Here is a 21,461-nt window from a genome sequence, read left to right on the forward strand (position 1 = left end):
GCAGTAATTCATGCAGAAGGAGGTCCAACCAAGTATTGAGTGCATAGAAATGAACATCCTTTTCAGAAGCCTGACATTTCTGTTTAAAACATCCTTTTTTATTGATCTTATGTAATATTCTAATTTTCTGTGAGACTGAATTTTGGGTTTTCATTATCTGTAAGCCATAATCATCAACATTTCTAGAAGAAATGGCTTGAAATGTTTCACTATGTGTAATGAGTCAATGTAATATATGGGTTTCACTTTCTGAAATGAGTGACAAAAAATATTTCACTTTCTACTTGTTTCAGTTGCAAAACCCTGGTGCCAGCTTACAAAACAGCAACAAAAACTCTTTTATTCCCTGGCATTCCTCTTTTCTCATTCTCTCTCCTGGACACATAATGCTGATCCATTAATAAAAGCTTGTGCCTTGTTCTGTTACTCTGCACACCTTTTATTTGCTCTCTGATCATGACTGTAAGGTAATTTTCTGCTTAGCTGGAACTCCTAATTGAAACTTTGAATTTCCTGGTGTTTCAGCTCAAGGAAAAGGTTCTGTCTGATTTGTTTGACATCTTAAGATTTGGAGCAAATTACCTCATCCAGACAGGTGTGCAGTGACGTATCCTTTATTAAGTGCATGAGGTAGATACAATATTAGTATAATTTTAATCAAGTGCTTCAGTGACATTACCCATATGTTTCTAAAGGGGCATGTTAGAATTAAGCTGTGCCCCAGTTTCATGCACATCACAGCCTAATCATAAATGGGCATGTTTAAGTATTTAGTGTGTAAATACAGAATGAATACTCAATTAAAGGGAGAGTCCTTAAAGATGTCCGCCTACATACTCAGATTTTTCTGATTGACTCTTGATGGTGGTGTTGATTGACATTATTCTCCCATGGTACAATTATGCCTGGAGATGGTGCAGCTGCTTACAGCAAAAAGATTAAGACAAATTTGCATTTAGTGTAAAAAAAGCTCAGGAGAGATCAGACAAAATTAAAGCTTCAATCACTGTCTGTGGACAAAACATTTACTAGCACCTAATTCATTTATTTACTTTAAATCAAACATGAAAAAGAAAATAGGGTTCTTTAATAAATCAAATTGTCCAGATTTGTTTATTTTCTTGTACCTTTTTTGCCTTTGCATTTCACATGAATGTATTATGGACTCTGATTCTAGTTAGTAAGATCAGAAAGGAAATCTAAATTTAGTCAGCGATGTGTAAACACAATGGAGATGAAGAGCAGCGAGTAAACAAACAGCTGTCAATCAAAGTGAAAATGCCCCATAGCTGCTCTTTTTTAGTCTTACTTTGAATTTTATCAGGCAGGTTAAATTTTTCCTGTGCACATGTAGCTTCAGGAAAGCTGCTCATTGATTCTTCATTCATTACAACAGGACACAGAGGGGCGGTTGGTTGACAGTGAGACAAGGCACCTGACAAGCAGCCTGTTAGCTTTGACAACCTAATTTCAGCAGCAGAAAGACTTGTCTTCGCATGTTTTTGTGTGTCTGTGTGCGTGTGCATGTTGACTTACAGATTATGATCCCTGCTTTGGGCTGCACTCTGCAGGCTGGAAGCAAGATGCTAAGATGACAGCAGTCACAGGGGGAACCATCAGATGTAGCTGTCAGCCTAGAGACAGAATTATTACTCTGTCTGTCCCCCTCCTGAGCCAAGGCCCAGATACATACTGTATTAGGCCAAATGCTGCCTCACTGGCCCAGTTTATACATAGCCTAGTTTAGAGGATTGTAGGTATTGTGGGACTACCCTCTAACATACCTACATTGAATCCCTGTTGTTAACTGAAAGCTGCAGTGTGGCAGCCATAGCACACAGCAACCACATCAGGTAAACTGATTTTTAGCTGACAGAAAATTTCATTATTTTTCTGTAAGTTGTAGTTTGTGACTTCCTATTTTTATTGAAATTGAATGACCTTTCCTTAGAAAGAACAAGAATGATTTGTCATGAAAGTCTCCAGATGGTGAAATAGATTTCAGATGGAGCACGTATCTTGTAATGAATTTTTTAGGGAGTAAGCAAATTGCAAACGCTATCTGCTGTGATATCCGCATAAATCTCAGCACAAATACACACACTTTGCAAATGTACACGCCGGGTCACAAATTTACATAATACTTTAATATGCAATAAAACACCTGTATGTGCGCTCAGATATGCAAACACACACAAAGATGCACATGCACCTCCTTCTTAGTGTACGCTGGTGCATTCAGGGGCTAAAACAGCGAATGTGTCGGATCAGAGTTTTAATTAAAGCTTCCCTGGCCAGGCATGGAGCAGGAACAGGGAAAAGCTTTTTACAGGAGGAGTGTTTAGCACTTGGCAAAGCTTTCTACTTTAAAAAACAAAAAGGGACAGATTTGGATTATAGCAGAAGCCAAAACAATGAGTCTGCTTCACTGGAGCTACAGCCTTGCTGTTTTTATCTTGAAACAAGGTTAACTTAAAGTGCACTCAGATTTGCATAGCAGTCTTCTATGATATGCAAATCTGAGTGCACAGCCACCACAGACGCATGTCTGCTACACTCTTCCACCAAGATTCGTGAACATTAAAGCATTTTTTTCAAAATTAGGAATATTTAGAGTAAATTTATTTAACATTACTAGTCTGTACAAAAATTCCGATTCAGCTAAAACTGTTTTTCATATTTTATTAATGCTCAAATTTTAAATAACATAGCTGCAAACTGCCACTAGGGAGAGCTGTAGCCCCCACAGCCATGCTCTAATGCCCAGAAGGTAAACCAGTGAGGTGGAAAGTGGGACAAAGATGACTTCTCATATATCTAGTGCAGTTTGGCAGTGTTTTGATCGCCTTGGAAATTAAACTAAGGTTGTACTTAGGCTGAGTCAGAATAAACCCGCATATAACCACTCAAGCAGAGTGATGTGTTACGACATGTAGCACAGGCATGAGGAGGTTAGCCTGCAAGGAAAGCGGTCTGCTGGTGTTAGCCAAACTCATAAACACATTTAGCATTGTTGGACCTGCTATCTGTATTGACAGTTCTCATTTTTACCAGAAGGCCTATTAGCCATGCTTATTAAACTGCATTAAATCAATGAAAATATTGTAATAATAAGAAATGTTTTCTAAAGATTTATAGTTAAAATGGACAGAATGTGTTGTTGACCATTTTTGAAATCTTTGGTTTTGTTCTGTTTCCTGTATACAGGTGCATCTAAAAAATTAAAATATCATGAAAAAGTTCAATATTTTTTGTCACTCTTTTCTGAAAGTGACACCCATTTATTGTTTAGACTTGTTACACATAGAGTGAAATATTTCAAGCCTTTATTTCTTGAAATGTTGATGATTATGGCTTACACATAAGAAAACCCAAAATTCAGTGTCTCAAAAAATTAGAATATTACATAAGATCAATATAAAAAGAATTTTTTAAACAGAAATGTCAGGCTTCTGAAAAGTATGTTCATTTCTATGCCTTCAATACTTGGTTGGGCCTCCTTTTGCATGAATTAGCCTACTTCATCATTGCGGTGTGGCATGGAGGGGATCAGCCTGTGGCACTGCTCAGGTGTAATGGAAGCCCAGGTTGCTTTGATAGCGGCCTTCAGGTCATCTGCATTGTTGGGTCTGGTGTCTGGTGAGGACACACAACAAAATCATACTTTTATGGTGGTAAATGCAGGGAGATAAAAAAATGCTTCAGGCTAAAACATTTTTGAGAAAAGACTTCCAGACCCCCCCTTATCTGCAGGTTCCAACGATAAAATGTCAAATATGTTAATATGCCGTGCATTGACCAAAAGGTTGTTGCAGGATAGGAGATAAATATATAGTTTATTTCTAAACTCAGTATCTGTGTATTTAAAACACTTACTTGGGAAATATGTTTGTTTTTTGAGTCAGTTACTCTAAAATTATCCTTAAAATCAGAATAGAAAATGATTGTGATAAAATCAAGATTGTGATCCAGCCATAAAAACTGTGATATGATTTTTTTTGTCCATAATGCCAACCCTTAGTTGAAACTGGATGATTTAAAAAGTCCAGTCTTTGCCATCAGTGGTCCAGTGCTGTCCCTTTGTATTTTCTATGCATGGTTTGATTGTCTCACCTGGTTCAACTGCTCTGACCTTTTAAAGGTCAGTTAATTCGTGTTAGGTCTAAAGTCAACCTGCAAGAACACATAAATCCAGTAAATCAGGTCAGGTATTTCCCTGGAGAAGTTAGATTGCAGCTTTCAGACATCCTTTTTCTATCTTGAGGAATAAGCACGATAGCGCTCACTTTGGTGTCGATGCTGATGCATTTAGGGCTGCGTGCTGTGTCTGGCAGTCTGTGTCACCCGCCAGCCTGTGATCCACTGTCTGAAATGCCAGCACGGGCTGTGGGGCTGAGTATTGTGATGGCGACAATGTTTTTTGACAGGGAAGCTCTGACAGGCTCTGACAATGAACAGCCTGCTGCACTGAGCAGAGCGATGGAGTGGAAATCTGTTACCGTAGGGCTGTCCAGGGTCACATCTCCACTGGTGACGGCAACAGCCAGTTAGGAGCATGCACACACAACATGTGACAGGTGAGGTGAGGGAGGCCAGGAAGTGGAGTATTCAAATGTGAAGGCTGAATGGCATTAATGTTTGTGTATGTATTTAACAAATAAAAGAAAAACATCAGCGCTTTCTTGTCCTTGTTATTTTAAGAGGTTTTCATGTATGAATATCAACCTCTCCACATTTTCACTATTGGTGTAACCTTCTCCATCAGGCAGGCTGTTTTTTGTAAATAAGAGTACAGTTGAATCAAAGACAAGTTCAGAACGTTTAACTGTTAATGTTTCCTCCCTGAGAGCTCTTCTTGTTTTGCATAAGGGGTGAGTCATTGTTTACAACTGCTTCACCCTCATACAGAGACAGTGCCGTACAGTAGTTACAACAACTCTCCTCTGCCTGCTGTTCAGGATATTTTTTTGTTGCCTTATGTGACCCCTGTGCCCAACACGTCCTTTAAATGTCAACTGAAGACATATCTCCTTCTTGACATTTCCACAAATGCTTGTCATAATGATGCAGCTGTACAGGGGTCACCCAAAGGAAACTATAACATCCAATCTTCTGGTTCCCCGGGTATCATTACTGTGAGTCAGTGATACTCCTTCTTGTGGCGTGCAACGATTACACAATCAATTACTACTGCTAATTCAGTGTGAACTCCACAGCGACTAGCATTTCAAACGAAGGAGTTCAAGAAGCCGTGCTGTGGTCTGCAGCTTCAGCGGAGAGATGAACTTTGCAGAAACATCCCAGAAGAACACAGGGTTACAGTGATAGGGTCATGAATATAGATGAGCTGAGATAACATGCCCTACTGAGGGTGAAAAAGGAGTTGTGGCATAGTATACTCACACCCACTGGCTTATGGTACATACAGGTTTGATGGCACTGTGGAAATGGCATAATAGCAGCTTTAATGTTTTATTTAACTCATCTCCTGTTGACTATAGAAGGCCATTACAAGCGCACAGCAGCTCCCATTGTACTGATTTCCTCTCCCTCCTGTCGTTTTCCCTTTCCCTCTCTTTAGCACTTGTTTTTCACAAATTTACTGTTCTTGTCTTTGTAAATAACAAGCTTGGTTGGAGGAAAGAGATAAACATTTTACTCCATTGTAGGGCTGTCTTGCAGTTCAGTCTCGCTGTGCTCGTGTCGAGAGTTGGCGGGTTGTTATGCTCATTTATTTCAACAAGATTTTTAGGAATTCATATGTGTGTTTATATTTCGGTGCTCTGAGCGCACCCTAAACTTTCCACCTCTCCCTCTCCCCTCGTCTAGCAGGGAACAGCGATGCTACCATGGAAATTTATGTGGAGGAAACTAAGCTTTGAAGCTAATTGCTGGATCTGAACAAATGCTCTGTTTTCTTCTTTTTCATAATCCTCCACCATCACATCCAAGGTTCAGAGAATACACACAAACTCATGCACACTTTCACACTCACACAGAGTTCAGATCACACCTCTATGCTATTTACTTTTCATGTGATGACTGCTTCTCTGTATGAATTAATGATGAGTTGTCACCATGGTGAATGTCTATATTACAAAGTGTGTATGTGTAGATTTCTGACAGGGACAAGAATATCTATCTCCTGCAAAGTCTTAATGAGATTTTCACCAGTGTTGTAGATTTATGAAGGAAAAGAGAGCCAAGAGAAGTGGCCATAAAGAAACAGATTATCTTTTTATGATCGCCATACATTACAGCATAAAAGATATACTCAACATGGCCCAATTATTGTATTTTTTTAACCTTTTGTTGCTCCAGAGATATGGTTAAAGTAATTTCTTGTCATTAAATTTCCTCCCAAGAACACTGACAGCTCAAACATTTGTTTTAAACATCTGTAATAAAATTAAACAATTTTTATCTGCTGAGATTGGATCGTGCCTCTCTCCTTGCAAAAATTGTAAGGGTGTTGTTTTTTCTAAGGTTGTTTTTTGCTTCTCTGATTAATTACTGTGAAGCAAGTGTATGACATGGCGATCAATCATTGTCACCTGCTGAGCTGCTTCAAACTGATCCTGATGCATCTTGTCTGGTCATAAATTTAGTTACCAGATGACTGTCGCCTAACTCACTCAATACTGGTATGTGATTTTCTGCTTCTGCTTTATTTCCATGATGGTTGATAGTAACATCATTATGTGTTATGAATGACTTCTGGCATCAGTTGCAAAGCACTTCTACTTGCTACTCTATTCTGACAAGTAGTTCTGGACTCTATGGTGCAGTATCTGAACATTATTAAAAAATAATATTGTAGGTGTAATTATATACAAAAGAAACTGGCTACATGAGGTTGGTCATCATTTTTCTGTTGGTCCCTAATAGGCCTGGGTTCAAAAAATCGATTCTCCGATTCAGATTGACCCTTTTTTTTAAATCTGATATCGATCCATAAAATCCAAAGACCGGTCTTTTAATATATGCTTTTTCCTTCTCCTCGCGCTACCAGTCTCAGGCTTACGTCACTCATGCAGCCTGAAAATTGACCTGCACTCGCTTCTAAAAGCATTTGGACTCTGATTCAAGGTTTAAATCTTACGCCCAATCATCTAATTTTGGATATCTGGGCGCGTGTGCGTGTGCAGCGTGAGCAGCAAAGCTCTGCAGGTGACTCGGTGAGGAGCTCCTAAGCTGCTGCTGCTACAGACTTGGTGCACTCACACTCACAATTGACCTATGTTTAAGCCATGCCCCCTCCACTCACTCGGACAAACAATGAACATTCAGTGACAGACGTTATTGCAGTTGTCACAGTAGGAGACATTTCACAGGAGGCCATTGATGATTTTTGGAGACAGAAAGATCAGATATCATCTACAAGTCACTAAAAGGGTCTAAACTATGGACTTGCAATTAGTGACTTATCTCTGTAAAAACAAACATGGTGGAGAGTGGCAGCTCTACTCCACTGAAGGAGCCTCCAAACCCGACTGTATTTTGGATTTACACACTTCAGAGACAGAGGCAAACTGGACAAAAAAGACAATAACCTGGATGGGCCACATGGAGGTAAAATAGTGATGTAAATACTTCTAGTTCAGGGTCAATTTTTAATGCAAACCCTGAAAATTTTAATAATGCACCTAGATGGAACATTTTTTTGTACTATTTCCAACTTAAGTTCTCTGAGAATCTCTTAAATGTAGAAGCAACACAGGAATTTTTATTAAAATATCCCTACATGAATTGATATCGTATTGAGAATCGAATCAAATCGGAGCCTTGAGAATCGGAATTGAATTGATTCAGGAAATCAGTGGCAGTACCCAGCCCTAGTCCCTACCTGACTACTAGATTTAAAGCTTTTGTTGAAACGACTGACATCTGATATTCTACATTCCGTATCCTGCAGAGCCAGCAGATGAATTTAAGGCATGTGTAACTCCGTATTGGACACACTGGTGTTAGCATTTATGTGTTTTCTGCCTCTGTGCTGGTGACAGCTTCAGCAGGAGGCATTATGTGTTCAAGTTGTCCATCTGGACCATTTTTGTGAATAGGATATCTCAATAGCTCTTCGAGGAATTTCTTTGAGGAATTTTCGTCAAGCTTTTCACAAATACCCACCCTCACTCGAGGATAGCCAGATGAGATTTTAAAGGTCAATTGTCAAGGCCATTGACAAAATCAGTCTGACAATCTCCTGATCCACCGCTACTTTCATATCCCTGCCTGCTCTGTTTGATGTGGTTTCATTCAGGTTGACTGTTATCATTTGGTTTTATGTCTGATTTGACATGAGTCAGCTGAATTCTTGTTTAGTCATTGAAATGTCAGATTTGACTACTTGTCAAAATACTTAAATACATTTCAAGGGAAAAGCGGGAAATGTATGTCAGTTGTTTGTGTATGTTGTACTTTGTTTGGTACACAAATGTTTAACAAAAAAAAAAAAAAAACAGTTTTAAAGTCAGAATAGTTTTTTGTTTTTTGATGTAAACAGGAGTGATGTTAGAATTTGTTATAAATATCTTTGCCCTCTACTACATATTAACCCCTTCTTACCCCCAGATATGCATAAATACATCAAATAAAATTATTTTATAAAATCAGCAATTGAAAGAAAAGATCAGTTATTATCGGTCATCAGGAGTAGGAAATTTTGGCTCAAAAAATTTTCATGTGTCACTAGAGTGGAGAAAGAGTGAGAGAGACTGTGCAGAGATGGGCGATCAAAGGAGAGTAAGTGTCAGAGCAGTGATATGGATAGAGATATTAGTTCCTGGTTGTTTCACAGTGGTTGTGCTCTTAAGAAGTTAGAAATACCAAAACCCCTTGATTAAGGCTCTCTTGTGTCTTACAAAGATGCAGGTGTTAATGTTAATATCTGTTACAGACAGAGAAGAGGAAAAGACAGGGAGGCCTCATGGTCACCATAAGTTTCCATCTGACCTGCAGACTGATGACAGCCTCAAAGCCCTGCACAAACACTGACAACCATAAAAATGACAAAGGTAAGAGAAAATCAGAGCAACAACCACTGCATACACTTCTTTAGACTTATTAATGATTCGAAGGAAATGTTTGATTTTATACATTAATTTTATTTATCTTTTATCATTATAAACAGGATGTCGAATGTTGGTATGTGTTGACTGTTTAGTGAACCTTTTTCTATGTGAAGATTGTTAAAAAAGGAAATAGCTACAATCGCCATTTTTAATTGACAAAGAGATACTTTTTGTTGCTGTGGTATTGAAACAGATATTGATATTGTTAATTTCAGTTGGTATCAGATCCATAATCTAAATTTTGTTATTGTGATAACTCTAGCTCAGATGGTCTGGGGGAGGGGGGTTGGTTCAGGTTCCATGTATGGAGGCCAGTCTTCTAAGCAGGCAACATGGGTTTGAATCCTTACCTGCATGTTGTCATTCCCTGATTTCTTACACTAGATCAAGATCCCTGGAACCTGTCTGATTTTATTGATTAGAATAAACATTTAAATGATGTCTCTGTGTTGCTTTAAGGCCCAAAGTGACTACAACATGTCATCTAGATTAATAACTCAGTTCTTCTGCAGTTGTCAGGTGATGCACCTTCTGCCTGACATTCCTGTCCAGTAAGGGAGGTTTTTGTTGCCACTCTAACAGAGCTAAATACTGCTAGTGCTGAGAGTAACACTGGCCTTTATTGTCATATTAATGATTGACGCTGGTCTATTATTATAGACCCCAACGGAGAGTACGGTCTAGACCTGCCCTCTTGTTGATTGATTGATCACTCAGCTTCATGTCGATCATTTACTAATAAAGATGATCTCTCAAGAACACCACAAGGAATTTTCTTCAAACTAATTAATGTTCACTTTGACTCAAAGATGATCTGACTATGTCAATGTTATTTCAAATCTAAGGAGTACAGTTTTGCACATTTGCACACTTGGACTTGAATTTTGGATCAGATTTTGGAGGTCAGAGATCAATATGAACGTACATATTGTTATGTGACAGTCACCTTGTCCCATATTGTAGCTCCTACCTCTTCTTCTCTACTTACACTGTCAAGCAACGCTATACCTAGCAAAGGTATTTAGTTGCAGTTCATGTTTTATAATGATGAAATATGTTCAAAGTGATTTAGAAATGTCAGTTCACAGCTGAGCAGTTATTTGGCTGCACTAGAAGTGGTTGACTGTGAAAGTAAAACTTATTTTTGAGTCCTCTGAGCTAATTTTCATACTCGTATGGGTGCAATATCTGCAAACAGGCTACGTAGAAAACATTTTCTTTCAAGCTAAAAATAACACATTTGTGTCTGTAAGCACTTCATTTTTCACCTGTTTAGTAGGTAATAATGCTGATCCTAAAAATCACACTCCTTGTACAGTATCTGTGTTTTTTTTTTTTTTTTGCATATCTTGTGTTCTCATGCTATGAAAACAACCCTTGGCTGAGCTGTTGTGATAGTTTTGGTAAAGAAGTACACATGAATAAGGGCAGGTTTGGGAAGTGAATAGCAAGAGAACATGATGGAGAGACTACCAGTTAATAGAGATTAATTATTATGCTTAATTATTTAAATCTCCTTGTGTGGGTGGTATTAAAACTCTAGGTTGTGCTTGTGTGGTAACAGATTGTCGCTGCCAGTACAAGCAAATTTCACTCACAGTTATGTGAAGGTGGTGTAAACAAGCAAAGAAAGAAAAACACAGGTCTGTATTTTGCAAGAGAAAATAGATATAGTTGTCTTGTTCCTTGTATTCTTCATCAGGTGTGTTTACAAATGTGCTCACAGTACACAGCTCACAGCGAGTCTCCCACTGCCAGCGCAGTTGACAGCTTCACATACACAGACACCCACCCGCAAGCATCATATCACACGATTCCTACCCATAGATAACATCTCTGTCATATATTATGTAACATCTGCTAAAATATGTGACTCACAGCACAGTCATCCTCTGCACAGGACTGTGATATCAGCACACACAGACACTGCTTCTATTGTGAATACACCAGTGCTGGAGAACGTGTAAATAGTCATCCAGATAGTCATGATGCACAGCGAAAAAAAGCCTAATGACTTCTTGTTTTTGTTTTGCTTACGGCATCACTGACAACAGAGGGTTGGTCACTTTAGACGGCAGTTTGTCCAACAGTTTGTAGTCCTGCATCGTCCTTTTCACTGTTTAATGAATCCTCAGACAAACAAGGTATCCGATGGTTCTTCAAGGGGACAGTCTTTTTGTTGTTCATGGTCATCCTCATGGAAACAGCTGTTGTCAAAATCCCTCTCTGTGAGTCTGATCACCCTCCGTGTGTTAGATTTTGGTCCATCATCATAGATGGTTATCCGTACAAAACATGACCTACCAATAGACATTTTATTTCAATGTCAGCATATTAATATATTTCAATAATATCAATAAGAAACACATTTCCCTTATCACCCTGTAATTCAGTGCAGATAAACACTATAAATACAAAACTCTTGTACTTTTAAAACACAAATATCACCTGCAGCTACCGCTTATTTACACATAAAACACCTTTTTTTGCTTTTTAAAACTATTTCACTTCAAACCCACAATGTATGCTTGTAATTATTACAGTATGATTGCATAAATTCTAACTCATCCATATGTCTGTAGATGAAAATAAATATAGGCAGGTCATTTGTGGTTCACTCTCTTCCCAGGAAACAAAAAAAAGAACAGACACAATCAAGTTTGAAAAAATATAGAACAGATAGCTAAACTGCAAGTGCTGTGTTTTTAGTCCCATCCTTTAAGAGAAATGCTGCTCAGTACCATTGAAAGTGGAGCGTGTCTTCTTTTTGCTCATGTTTTGATGCTACAAACCCTTCTTGAAACTTACTTTACAGACAATCCAGAGACGAAACCAGGAGTGTTACATAGTTCTAAATTCAAAGTATCAAAAGCGTCTGTATGGATGGAAACAATAAATGTTGAAAAGAAGCCAGTTCAGTACTAAAAGGTGACCTCTTTGTTCAGGTGCAGGCATGTGCAGTAATGCATTACGAAGCTATCACTAGAAAGCAGCGCTATTGCCAAAACGCGCAAGCAATAGGTTTTAAAAAGGCAAGTGAATGCAACGTCTTACATCTTTTCATGCATCAGATTACATCCCAGTTGTATTTTACATTTGCTGCTACATGGTTGAGGAAGTGTTTTTTTCTCTGGCTATAGCAACAGAAAAATAAAAAACTATTATCTACAAGTTGCCCGTCTCCACAAAGAAGAGAATTTTTGTCACCTTTGACTGCATCTGACATCAATATTCAGTGCTATGGGAATGTTTTCAACAGTAAATGGTTCACAAAGTTGCACAAATCTTTAGTACAATGCAGGAGTTTTGAAGTCTTTGTGCTGCTTTTTCTCCAATGACTCATTTCTACGTTTTGATAGTGTGAAATATACGAAAAGATGGGCTTCAAAATGACACCATTTGAACAAAAGTGACACCGATCCACTACATTTATAGACAACACAAGATTCAAATCAAAAATTACTCTTTTAAAGTTATGGAAATTCATGCAGTCTGTAATGGCTGAGGTTGTCGGGAGTTTTCTTTTCCTTGGATTTGAAAGTCTGGGCCTGAGTAGGTCCCAAGTGGTCTGAAAGTGAGCCAGGCATGTGCCACTGTCTGCCTCACTGTCTGTATAGTGTGCATGTAAACAGAAGACTGTGTTCAGGCTTGGATCACTTTCAGAGCACTTGGGGGACAGCTTGTTACAGAGTTATTACTACTGCTTCTATGACTATCATTGTAACGGTTATTACCACTCTGGGCAACGCACTGACATCAGTTCAATTTTAGGATTGTGGTTCACACGGGAGTTTATGGCAATGTGCAGCCGCAAGTCTTCTGCAACTGTCAGTGTCGAGAACTTATATCAAACACTTAGGTGCTGAATAAATCTCAGAGATATATTTTTAGATCAAAGATAGAAGTAAACACACTCAGTATGACCCACACATGCATACTGCAGATGTATGCACGGGTGCCCATGACACCCGCACACAAACACACACTTTGACACACGCACGTCGAAGTTTCTTTGCACTACTTTCTCACAAGCTTCAATCTGTGACACGAGTCCTCTTTTTTCCCGATGTTGTTTATTCCAATAATTTGTGTCTTCTTCTCCTCGTCTTTCCACAGCGGCCTGTCTCCGTAGCTTACTGCTGGTGTTGCTTCAGGCTGAAAACAAAACACAGGAAAGAATTTGTTAGTTGTGTTTTTTCTCTGACACAGACAGATCCGACAAGACAGCACTCTTTAACCACAGGGAACGACGAACCCACGGGGGAAAGATATTCTGTTTCTGCTATTCTCTGTCCCTGGGAGGTAATCTCATTTACCTGTAACTCTGTGTCGCATGCCAGTCTTAATACAGTGAAGATGGCAAATAAATAAAGTCTTCATTGGTAATGCATCAAGACAAATGTGCAGAGATGAAACAGTAACCCTGCAATGCTTTTATCCCGCTGCTGCATTATAAAGAATTTCCTTTTACCGGGAATGACAGCTCCACTGTACATGAAGCATTAAGCAATAATCCCGTTCCACCATCTTCTCATAATTACAGTCGTCTATTACGCCTGCTATCTGGCCGTTCCCCAAATTAAAACAAAGCAGAAAAATAGGAGCATACACCCTCATGTTTAAGGTGCAATAATTACTGTGGATTTGGTCTTTATCTGTGGCGGCTGATTGTTTTTCAAGATGACAGGCGCTGCGGCTGCATTTTGCGGCTTTATCACCATGAAACAAAGCAACTCCAGAGGCAAAAGTGCCACATTTAATTAAAACAAAGAGATAAGTTGTGTTGAAGCTCATGCAAAGCAGCATTCACCTAATTGAGTAAGCATTTTTTTAGGGAAACATATTCAGGATTTAAAGGCAGATAATTGTTAAATGATACTGCCTCTGATCTCTGCAGTGAATGACTGAAACAACAATCCCACATTAGCATTCAGAGTTGCTCTCAGTAATTCAATTGGCTGAATGTCACAACAGAAATCTCAACAATAATGCACAAGTAATTCAATACGTCTTTCATCTGCAGCTTTTGGTGTAATTGTTCCTCTTGCCAGCTTAACTTTGTTTCGTGATACGGCTCTAAAACGCTTTTTTTTGTGCCTCAGTGTGACCTTATCTTGTCTGTTTTTACCTTTTGTTCAGAGAGACAAATAGAAACAGACAAACGTAAAGAGAGAAATAAGATGTTTGTCTCTGTTTGGGGCCAACGGCATGAGCCTGAAACAAAAGTCGTCCCCAAAACAGCACAACAAATTCCACCGTTTTCATCTCAGTCCTGGTTAAAAAGCTCCTCCAGAGTTTCCTAATAGGAGAATTGCCCATCACACACACTGAACCATAAAGAGAGAGAGACATTGAGAGAGGAAGGGAGAGAGAGAGAGAGCGGGAAGCATAGGCACCCTAGCTGTCAGCACCTATCCCGGTAATGGCTGTTAAAGCAGTGGCCTCTACACCCTGTCTGCTCTGTCAGGACTCATCAGGCACTTTGGAGTCTCTGAGGAAAGGAAGGACGAGACTCTGGTTGCCTGTAGTCTTCTTTGGGAGGGAACAGGTAGCAGTGAAAAGGGCGGGGAGGGCACAAACAGGAGAGGGGCAGAGAGGAAACAGAATGGGGCAAAAAGATGAGTCAGAGGGAAAGCAAGTCAATTCAGGGGAGGGGAGAGAGCGAGCTAGAAAGAAGCCTGCCCAACAGCTAAATAGAAATCATTTGTACACTGGGAATCATAGTGATTTTTTAGAACTGTTGTTAAGTTGTCATTTACATGATCAAAATAAAGATATCAATCAATTAACCAATCAGTCAATCTCAGGGTAACTCACAATACAACAGGATAGGATGAGGAATAGGAGATGGGGTATGTGGCCCAGGATAATGCTTACATCACAGTATAGTGATTGTGCGATCTTGAAAGACAGTAACGATACATCATGAGATCTGAATAATTAAAGAATGTGCTGAGGTGCCTATAATCATGCAAAATCTTAAAATGTATTCACACTGCAGGTCAGCATGATCCCACTGAATACTTCCTCTGTTTTTACACTGTCACTTTCTTCCTCACCAATTTGACTTCCAATCCTGTAACTCCCAGTGGAGCCAAATGATGACTCAGTTTATTGACTGGGCATGCAAGTTTTATTCATTCTTTGATTGTTTTTATGTTTTTTGACAATAAATATCTATGCTAGTATTTTGTCCCTTTATTATACTTAGCTTAAATATGCAGGGCTTCCCACAGTGTGGGCCTGTTGGTGAGTTACTGTTAGTGGGCTGCAGGATGTCATTTACAATGAAACATAAAAGAAACGTATGACTGATAAAATAGAATCACTTTTTAAATCATCATTAAATATTTTTTAGTATATATTTTCTTAATTCCCAGAACTTAAAAACACCTTAAGAAGATTTAATTGACTTGCCAACTTTTTGTCACAGAACAGGTGTCATGGCTTAATTGGTGTTGGATTACCTGTGACACTCTGTTAAACACTCTTTAACGTCACTCACTTCCCCATTTCAGGATTTATCAGTCCTCTGGGGACATTTACTTAACTTGAAAAGAGACTGTGAATTCACAAAGTATTTTTCAAAAGTTCAACATTAGAAAAGAAAGAGTGGCTGACTTTGCAGATAGCTGATCAGAAATACAGAAATGATGGTGGCTTGTTGATTTTTCTTTGTGATTTCACAAATCCCTTCCAGACAGTGTTTATGTCTTTGAAGGAAATGATGTATTATTTTAGTTGTAAATTGTGCAACAAAGAGGGATGTTTGAAGTTATTTTGATATGCAGGCAGTTAATGCTTTGTAGGTGATTGACTAGAGCAAAAATATAATCAAAATAAAATTATTAAATATGCCTACTCAATGATTTTACAACATCTGAATCTTATGCATTTATTTTTCCAGATATAAGCACTAGGGGTAGACAAATTATTGGCCTGACCAGTTATTGAGCTTGATATTTGACATTTGGCCCATTATCGGTGTTGGGATTTTATTTTACAGATAATCAAACATTTAATGAATCATAAAGTGCACTACTTTAGTTCCACTGGAAAGTGTGCCTTCACCTCTGGCTTTATTTTTACCCTCTACACTCTCACCAAATGTCTTGTATATAACACAGTCTGATTGGCTAGATGTCACATGAGTAGTGGCCAGTCGACACTTAGTCCTGGGTTCCACTGACATCGTGAGTGCATGGCACCACCTCCTGTTTTCCTGCTTCTGATAGCCACATTCTGTTAACCAGCTTTGCATCACTGTAGTGTGATGTAGTTTACCGTAACAGTGTGAAGTTAGTTTACAGACTGTATTTATTTCACTTTTGACTAATAATATTAATATTTAATGTTTAATTGGATGGTAAATTATGCAACTCCAAACATCTTAACTCCAAGATATGCAGTTGTTTTTAACACCCCAACAACCAATTATTTGATCTGTGCGTGGCTGTGATCTCAGTCGAACAAGTTTTCCTTTGATTGACTACAGGCCTACTAATTTGTTTACAGTAGTTCCCAGGTAACATAATGTGTATAATTTTCTTTTGCTGGTATGAGTTTGGATATCTTTTTCCTGCACAGTCACATATCAACACTGCATGCACTAAATCAGTCCTAAGTATTTTTAAAAACACTTTTATTGGTACTGTTACCAGTTTGGTGTCAGTGTCTGAAAAAGCAGATACAAGGTGAAATATCGAAGGTAAGAAAAGTGCAGTGAAGCACAAGGTGAGGCAGAGGATGGGTTCCAGAAACAGGTCATGGTGTGTGAGTGAAGGGGCCTGTTAATGGAGTAATCCAATAATCCTTTCCAGGGTCATACATGAGGGATGCTAGAGACATGAGGACGTGTGTGAGGGAGGTTATAGAGATTTCATTTGCCTCTCTGTCTGAGGTTTCTGTTTGTGAGGATGCGAAGGTCACCTTGGCACTGTGTGTGTGGGTGTGCGCCAGGTAAACGCAGTCTGTGATGGTTGCCAAGGGAGCTGTGAGTCATGATTCAGGCATGACCCCCCTCCCCCCTACCGCCCTGACCTTATTAACAGCACAGACAGTGATGCTTGGAGCCGGATGTGTGCGTGTATGTGTAAACATAGAACATGTTAGTGTGAGTTAAGGCAAAGGTGTGAGGTAAGGCGAGGATGAGAGCCTGCAGGGGGAAATGAGGAGAGCCTAAGGTCTGGGTTTGCATGTGTGAGAGAGCAGAGCTCAGCAGCGACAGTCCTGAATTAACCCTTCACCTTGCCTCAAGCGAGGGGGAAACACATATACTCAGAGCCTGACACACAAACATGTATACATGCAGCGAGCCTGCGCTATTAGCAGGTCGATAGCACGACCATTTGCATTTGGAGTTACTTTACACTAAGCACTGTAATCTCTCACACTGGTTGCCACCCTCCCTCGCTCGCTGTGCCCCTGCCTCTTGAATGTGCATTAGTTTGCTTGGCACTTTGTGTGTGTCCTCTGTGATACTGATGCTGAATAATTACCAGGGTGAGTAGGCTAAATGGATTGTCCCCGACCTCGCCACTGTACCCTTGGGGCTAGCGTAAAAATCAGCGTCAACATCACACACACTCACACATCCTCACTGCACATAGAAGCAGGCCAGAGGTCAGAATTGTGTAACTAAAAAAGCGCACAGCAAGCAAAGGACATACAAAAGTAGTGAGCGATGTGAACATGATGACATTATACGGGTAGTTACAGCGATGCAGCTTCATCGGTTTGGATTACAACCCTGCTGACAGTTCCCATCAACAAAACTGCACTTTACTGGTTGCTTTGTTTTCCCTCTCGTGGACTCTAAGGGGCTAATTAGTGCTTCTGTCTGTTTTATTCTCTTTTTTATTCTAATGCATGTATACTTGAGCAAAAACTTTCCAGGCTGTGTAAAAGCCACCAGAGCCTGGAGGACATTATCTAATGCGTCTATGAGCTCTGTAACAGCACTTTTTAATGGTTCAGACTGCTGGGTATTTCTAACAGGGACACTGTTTAACCAGAAAGAGAAGGATCTACATAATAGAGCCTGACGGATAAATCAGCACGCAGTTAAGCTCCTATTATTGGCATTAATGGTGACAAATACACAAAATGCTATTGAACTGCATAAATGTTTTAAAGCCCAGTGAGGCTCATTTTTTAAATTCTCCTTTACAGCTGGGACCACTGTTGATTGTGATAATAAATATTTGGTTAAAGCAGTAACACATCCTCAAAACATTTGAGTATATTCACTGATACCCTTGAACCAGCATAAATAAATGATAACACAGTTAATCGCATCACCAATCTGCAGACATCACTTTGGCTTTCCTACCTCCTCAAATTAGTGGCAAACAGTAAACCAGTATCAACACACTCACTGGTAAAATTACTGCCACAGAATGGACTTTTGCAACACTGAAATCAACAGCTTAAACATTGGTTTTGTTGTAGTTTACACACGAGGCATAATGGTGACTAGACAGGATTAGGTTGTACACATGCGCAACTCCAAAAGTAAGTCAGTTTGAAGGCAAACTGCTGTAGTGCATAAACAAAGGAGCATGGTGTGAATCAGGAGAAGACCAAAAACATCTTCTCCGCCAAGAAATCTTAAGGTGATTTCTTTAAATAAAGAAATGTGGCAAACTTCTGAGAAAACTGCCACTTTTCTACTACTTTTCCCTTTAGCAGTAGCATCTATTGTATACACCAGCTTACCGTAGAACTTAACCCACCCCATAACAATTGCAAACCCATGCTGAAGCAGGTTGGGAGAAGAGCAAAAACATCGTTTCCATCTTGTAAAGCTTTTGGTGTGGCTCTCTGCTCTTGTTTTCGTGGAGAAATTTGGTCAAATTATGATGAAACTGCCAGCGTGATTACATCCAAGCTAATCGCTCCATCAGCAATCATTTCAACTCACACTGCAACCTCCTCCCCCACCCTGTAGCTCTCAAACTCATGCCAAAGCTGGTTGTCAGAAGAGCGAAAACACCTTTTCTAATCATAAATAGCCTTCCTGGTGGTATTTTACTCTTCAATTCATGAAGAAATGTGGTGCATTTCTGATGAAACTGCCACTACATCCGAGCTAATTGCTACACACTAGCAGCAGCCATTGCTATCAGCTTTCAGAACAACTCAACCCTGCCCGTAACTACCGCCCCATTCTCCTCAAATGATGCTGATTGGTCCAAACCATGTTCAGCGCGGTGCAAACAGTGTAGATTGAATCTTGAGTCTGATTGCAGACTGGCACACCTATCTGCTCTGCAAGGTTATTTAAATACAGTAATAACACATTAATACTACACTTGTAACACCACAATATAAAACCATTATCATAAAGAGCAAAAATATTTATGTTTTAAGCCATATTGTCAAATAATGAGAGGCTAACATCAAGCCGTAAAAGGATATCAAATACAGTGTTGTCAATGTTTTATTTGTATGAGTACGCTTACTTCAGTTGTAGTGACACCAATACCTGACACTGGTATCAGTGCATCCTTTATTTGCTTCCATTCATTCTTTTTTATTTTTCATGTATATAATAAAAAACAAAATTTAATTTTTCTGAATCTGTCTTGTCAAACTATCTTTAATCTCAGTCTTGTCACCCAAACCCCTTTGTAACTGTCATTTATCAAGTTATCTGATTTTGCTTGCATTTTTTGGCTTCAGTGTCCTCCAATCTTATTTTATGGGGATATTTTAGATATGAATGTGTGTGATCAGTCAGCTAATCGTTTAAAGGCAGATCCCTTGGTAGTTGGCATTAGAAAAACTAGTCTGTAACCCTAATCTTTAAATTTTCTGTCTAAACCGGGGTTGTCAAACTTGCCGTGGGCCACTTCAGGCCCTCCAGCAGGTGTCATCCAGCCCGCAAGACATTTGGAGAAAAAGATATTTAAAAAATATATATTCATTTTCAATATTTACTAACTTAGGTGTTTTAAAAACAAATTTTCATTCATTTTTCAAGATCTATCTATAATTATAGCTAAGAAAGATCATCATACGATGGAATAAATGAGTTACTGTAAATATGGTACATCGAACCCTCACACAGCAGCCCAGCTGCTTCATCACCTCAGCCTGGCAAACACACGGTCCAATAAAAGAGGCTGATACAGACGCCATGTTTTTTTTTTCAAGACTGAAGGAGAAGGATTTTTTTGTCAATTTTTTTTTTTTTCTTTTAAAGATTAAGAATGTAACCACCGTGCACAGCTGCACTTTGCTCTCTCCTGAGTCCAGTCCTGTCTGACCTGTTTAGATTACTTGCAAGTAATCTATATAATCTATACAATCTATATACTTGTGTGTGTACAGATATATATATTTATATGTTGCCAAAAAATTGCCTAGGCTGCAGAACGTCTTATTGGAGCAAATCCGGCCCCCAACCCAAAACAAGTTTGACACCCCTGATCTAAACTGTAATGAAGCCTCCAATTGCCAGTGTAGCTGCAGTTCACGACTTCTGCTGTATACTGTAATAGTGCACTACAATGTGAATATCAATAAAGGACACTGAACAGATAGCACCAACAGCTCCTCAGGCGGAGAGCGCTGTTTTGATCTTGAAAACTGGGATAATCTTGTCTTGTGGCTTTTTTCAGGTTTTTCTCTTTTATAAACAGTTGACTAAAGCAAAAGAGTAACCATGTTAACCTGCAAGGAGGATCTAAGGCTGGTGATGTGAGCACTGCTAATGTCAGACACACTGTGCAAAGCATCTTCGAATCATTTCCCCACTCACGCTGTGATCCTGTGTTGAACAATTTGTTCTGAATTTTGACTGTTGTCCAAGTATTTCCTTAATTTTTAGACTTTGTCTCTATATGTCAGCCCTGCGACTGGTGACCAGTCCAATCCAGGATGTACCCTGCCTCTTGCCCAGTGACAGCTGGAACAAGCTCCAGCCCTCTGAACAGGATAGAGTGGTGTAGAAAATGGATGGATTGATGGAAATTTCAGTTATATACAAAGCTGGATTGCATGTATTAAGAAGCTGGATTTTTTTCATTAAAGTACTTTTGTGACCCACCCAAAAACAGACAAAATTGTCCAAAGTCCAGATAATCCCCAGTTTCTATGCCTGTAGCCATATCTCTTCAGAGTAAAAAAGCAACTATTTCTCCTGTTGTTTTTCCCCCTGCAATTCTGAACCAAGATTTAGCAACATTTGAACTGTATTTCACACCACGACGTTCAAACTTTCATTGATTCCCTTTAACGTGGATGCTAAACTGCAGGGGCTGTTCTGTATAGATCATGATCGCTCTGATCCATTACACCACAAGCTGTCACAACATCACACATCAGCTTGTTGGTGTATTATACTGCTGCTTGCTTCCATGGAAACAAAACTTAAAGAAAGTC

General features: G+C 39.3%; 1 protein-coding gene across 3 annotated transcripts in view; it reads right to left on the reverse strand.

The window, feature by feature from the left end:
• Positions 1 to 10,761: 10,761 nt before the first annotated feature.
• The window catches only part of zgc:171482 (zinc finger protein), a 109,820-nt gene continuing 99,120 nt past the window's right edge, over positions 10,762 to 21,461 (reverse strand). For all 3 annotated transcript variants that reach the window (XM_041788911.1, XM_041788912.1, XM_041788910.1), the window contains one exon: positions 10,762 to 13,229. In XM_041788911.1, coding sequence (XP_041644845.1) covers positions 13,208 to 13,229 — 22 coding nt within the window. In that variant the 3' untranslated portion in view covers positions 10,762 to 13,207. The remainder of the gene's footprint in view (positions 13,230 to 21,461) is intronic.

This window comes from Cheilinus undulatus, linkage group 6 (assembly GCF_018320785.1).
Source record: "Cheilinus undulatus linkage group 6, ASM1832078v1, whole genome shotgun sequence".
NCBI classification, from domain to species: Eukaryota; Metazoa; Chordata; class Actinopteri; order Labriformes; family Labridae; genus Cheilinus; species Cheilinus undulatus.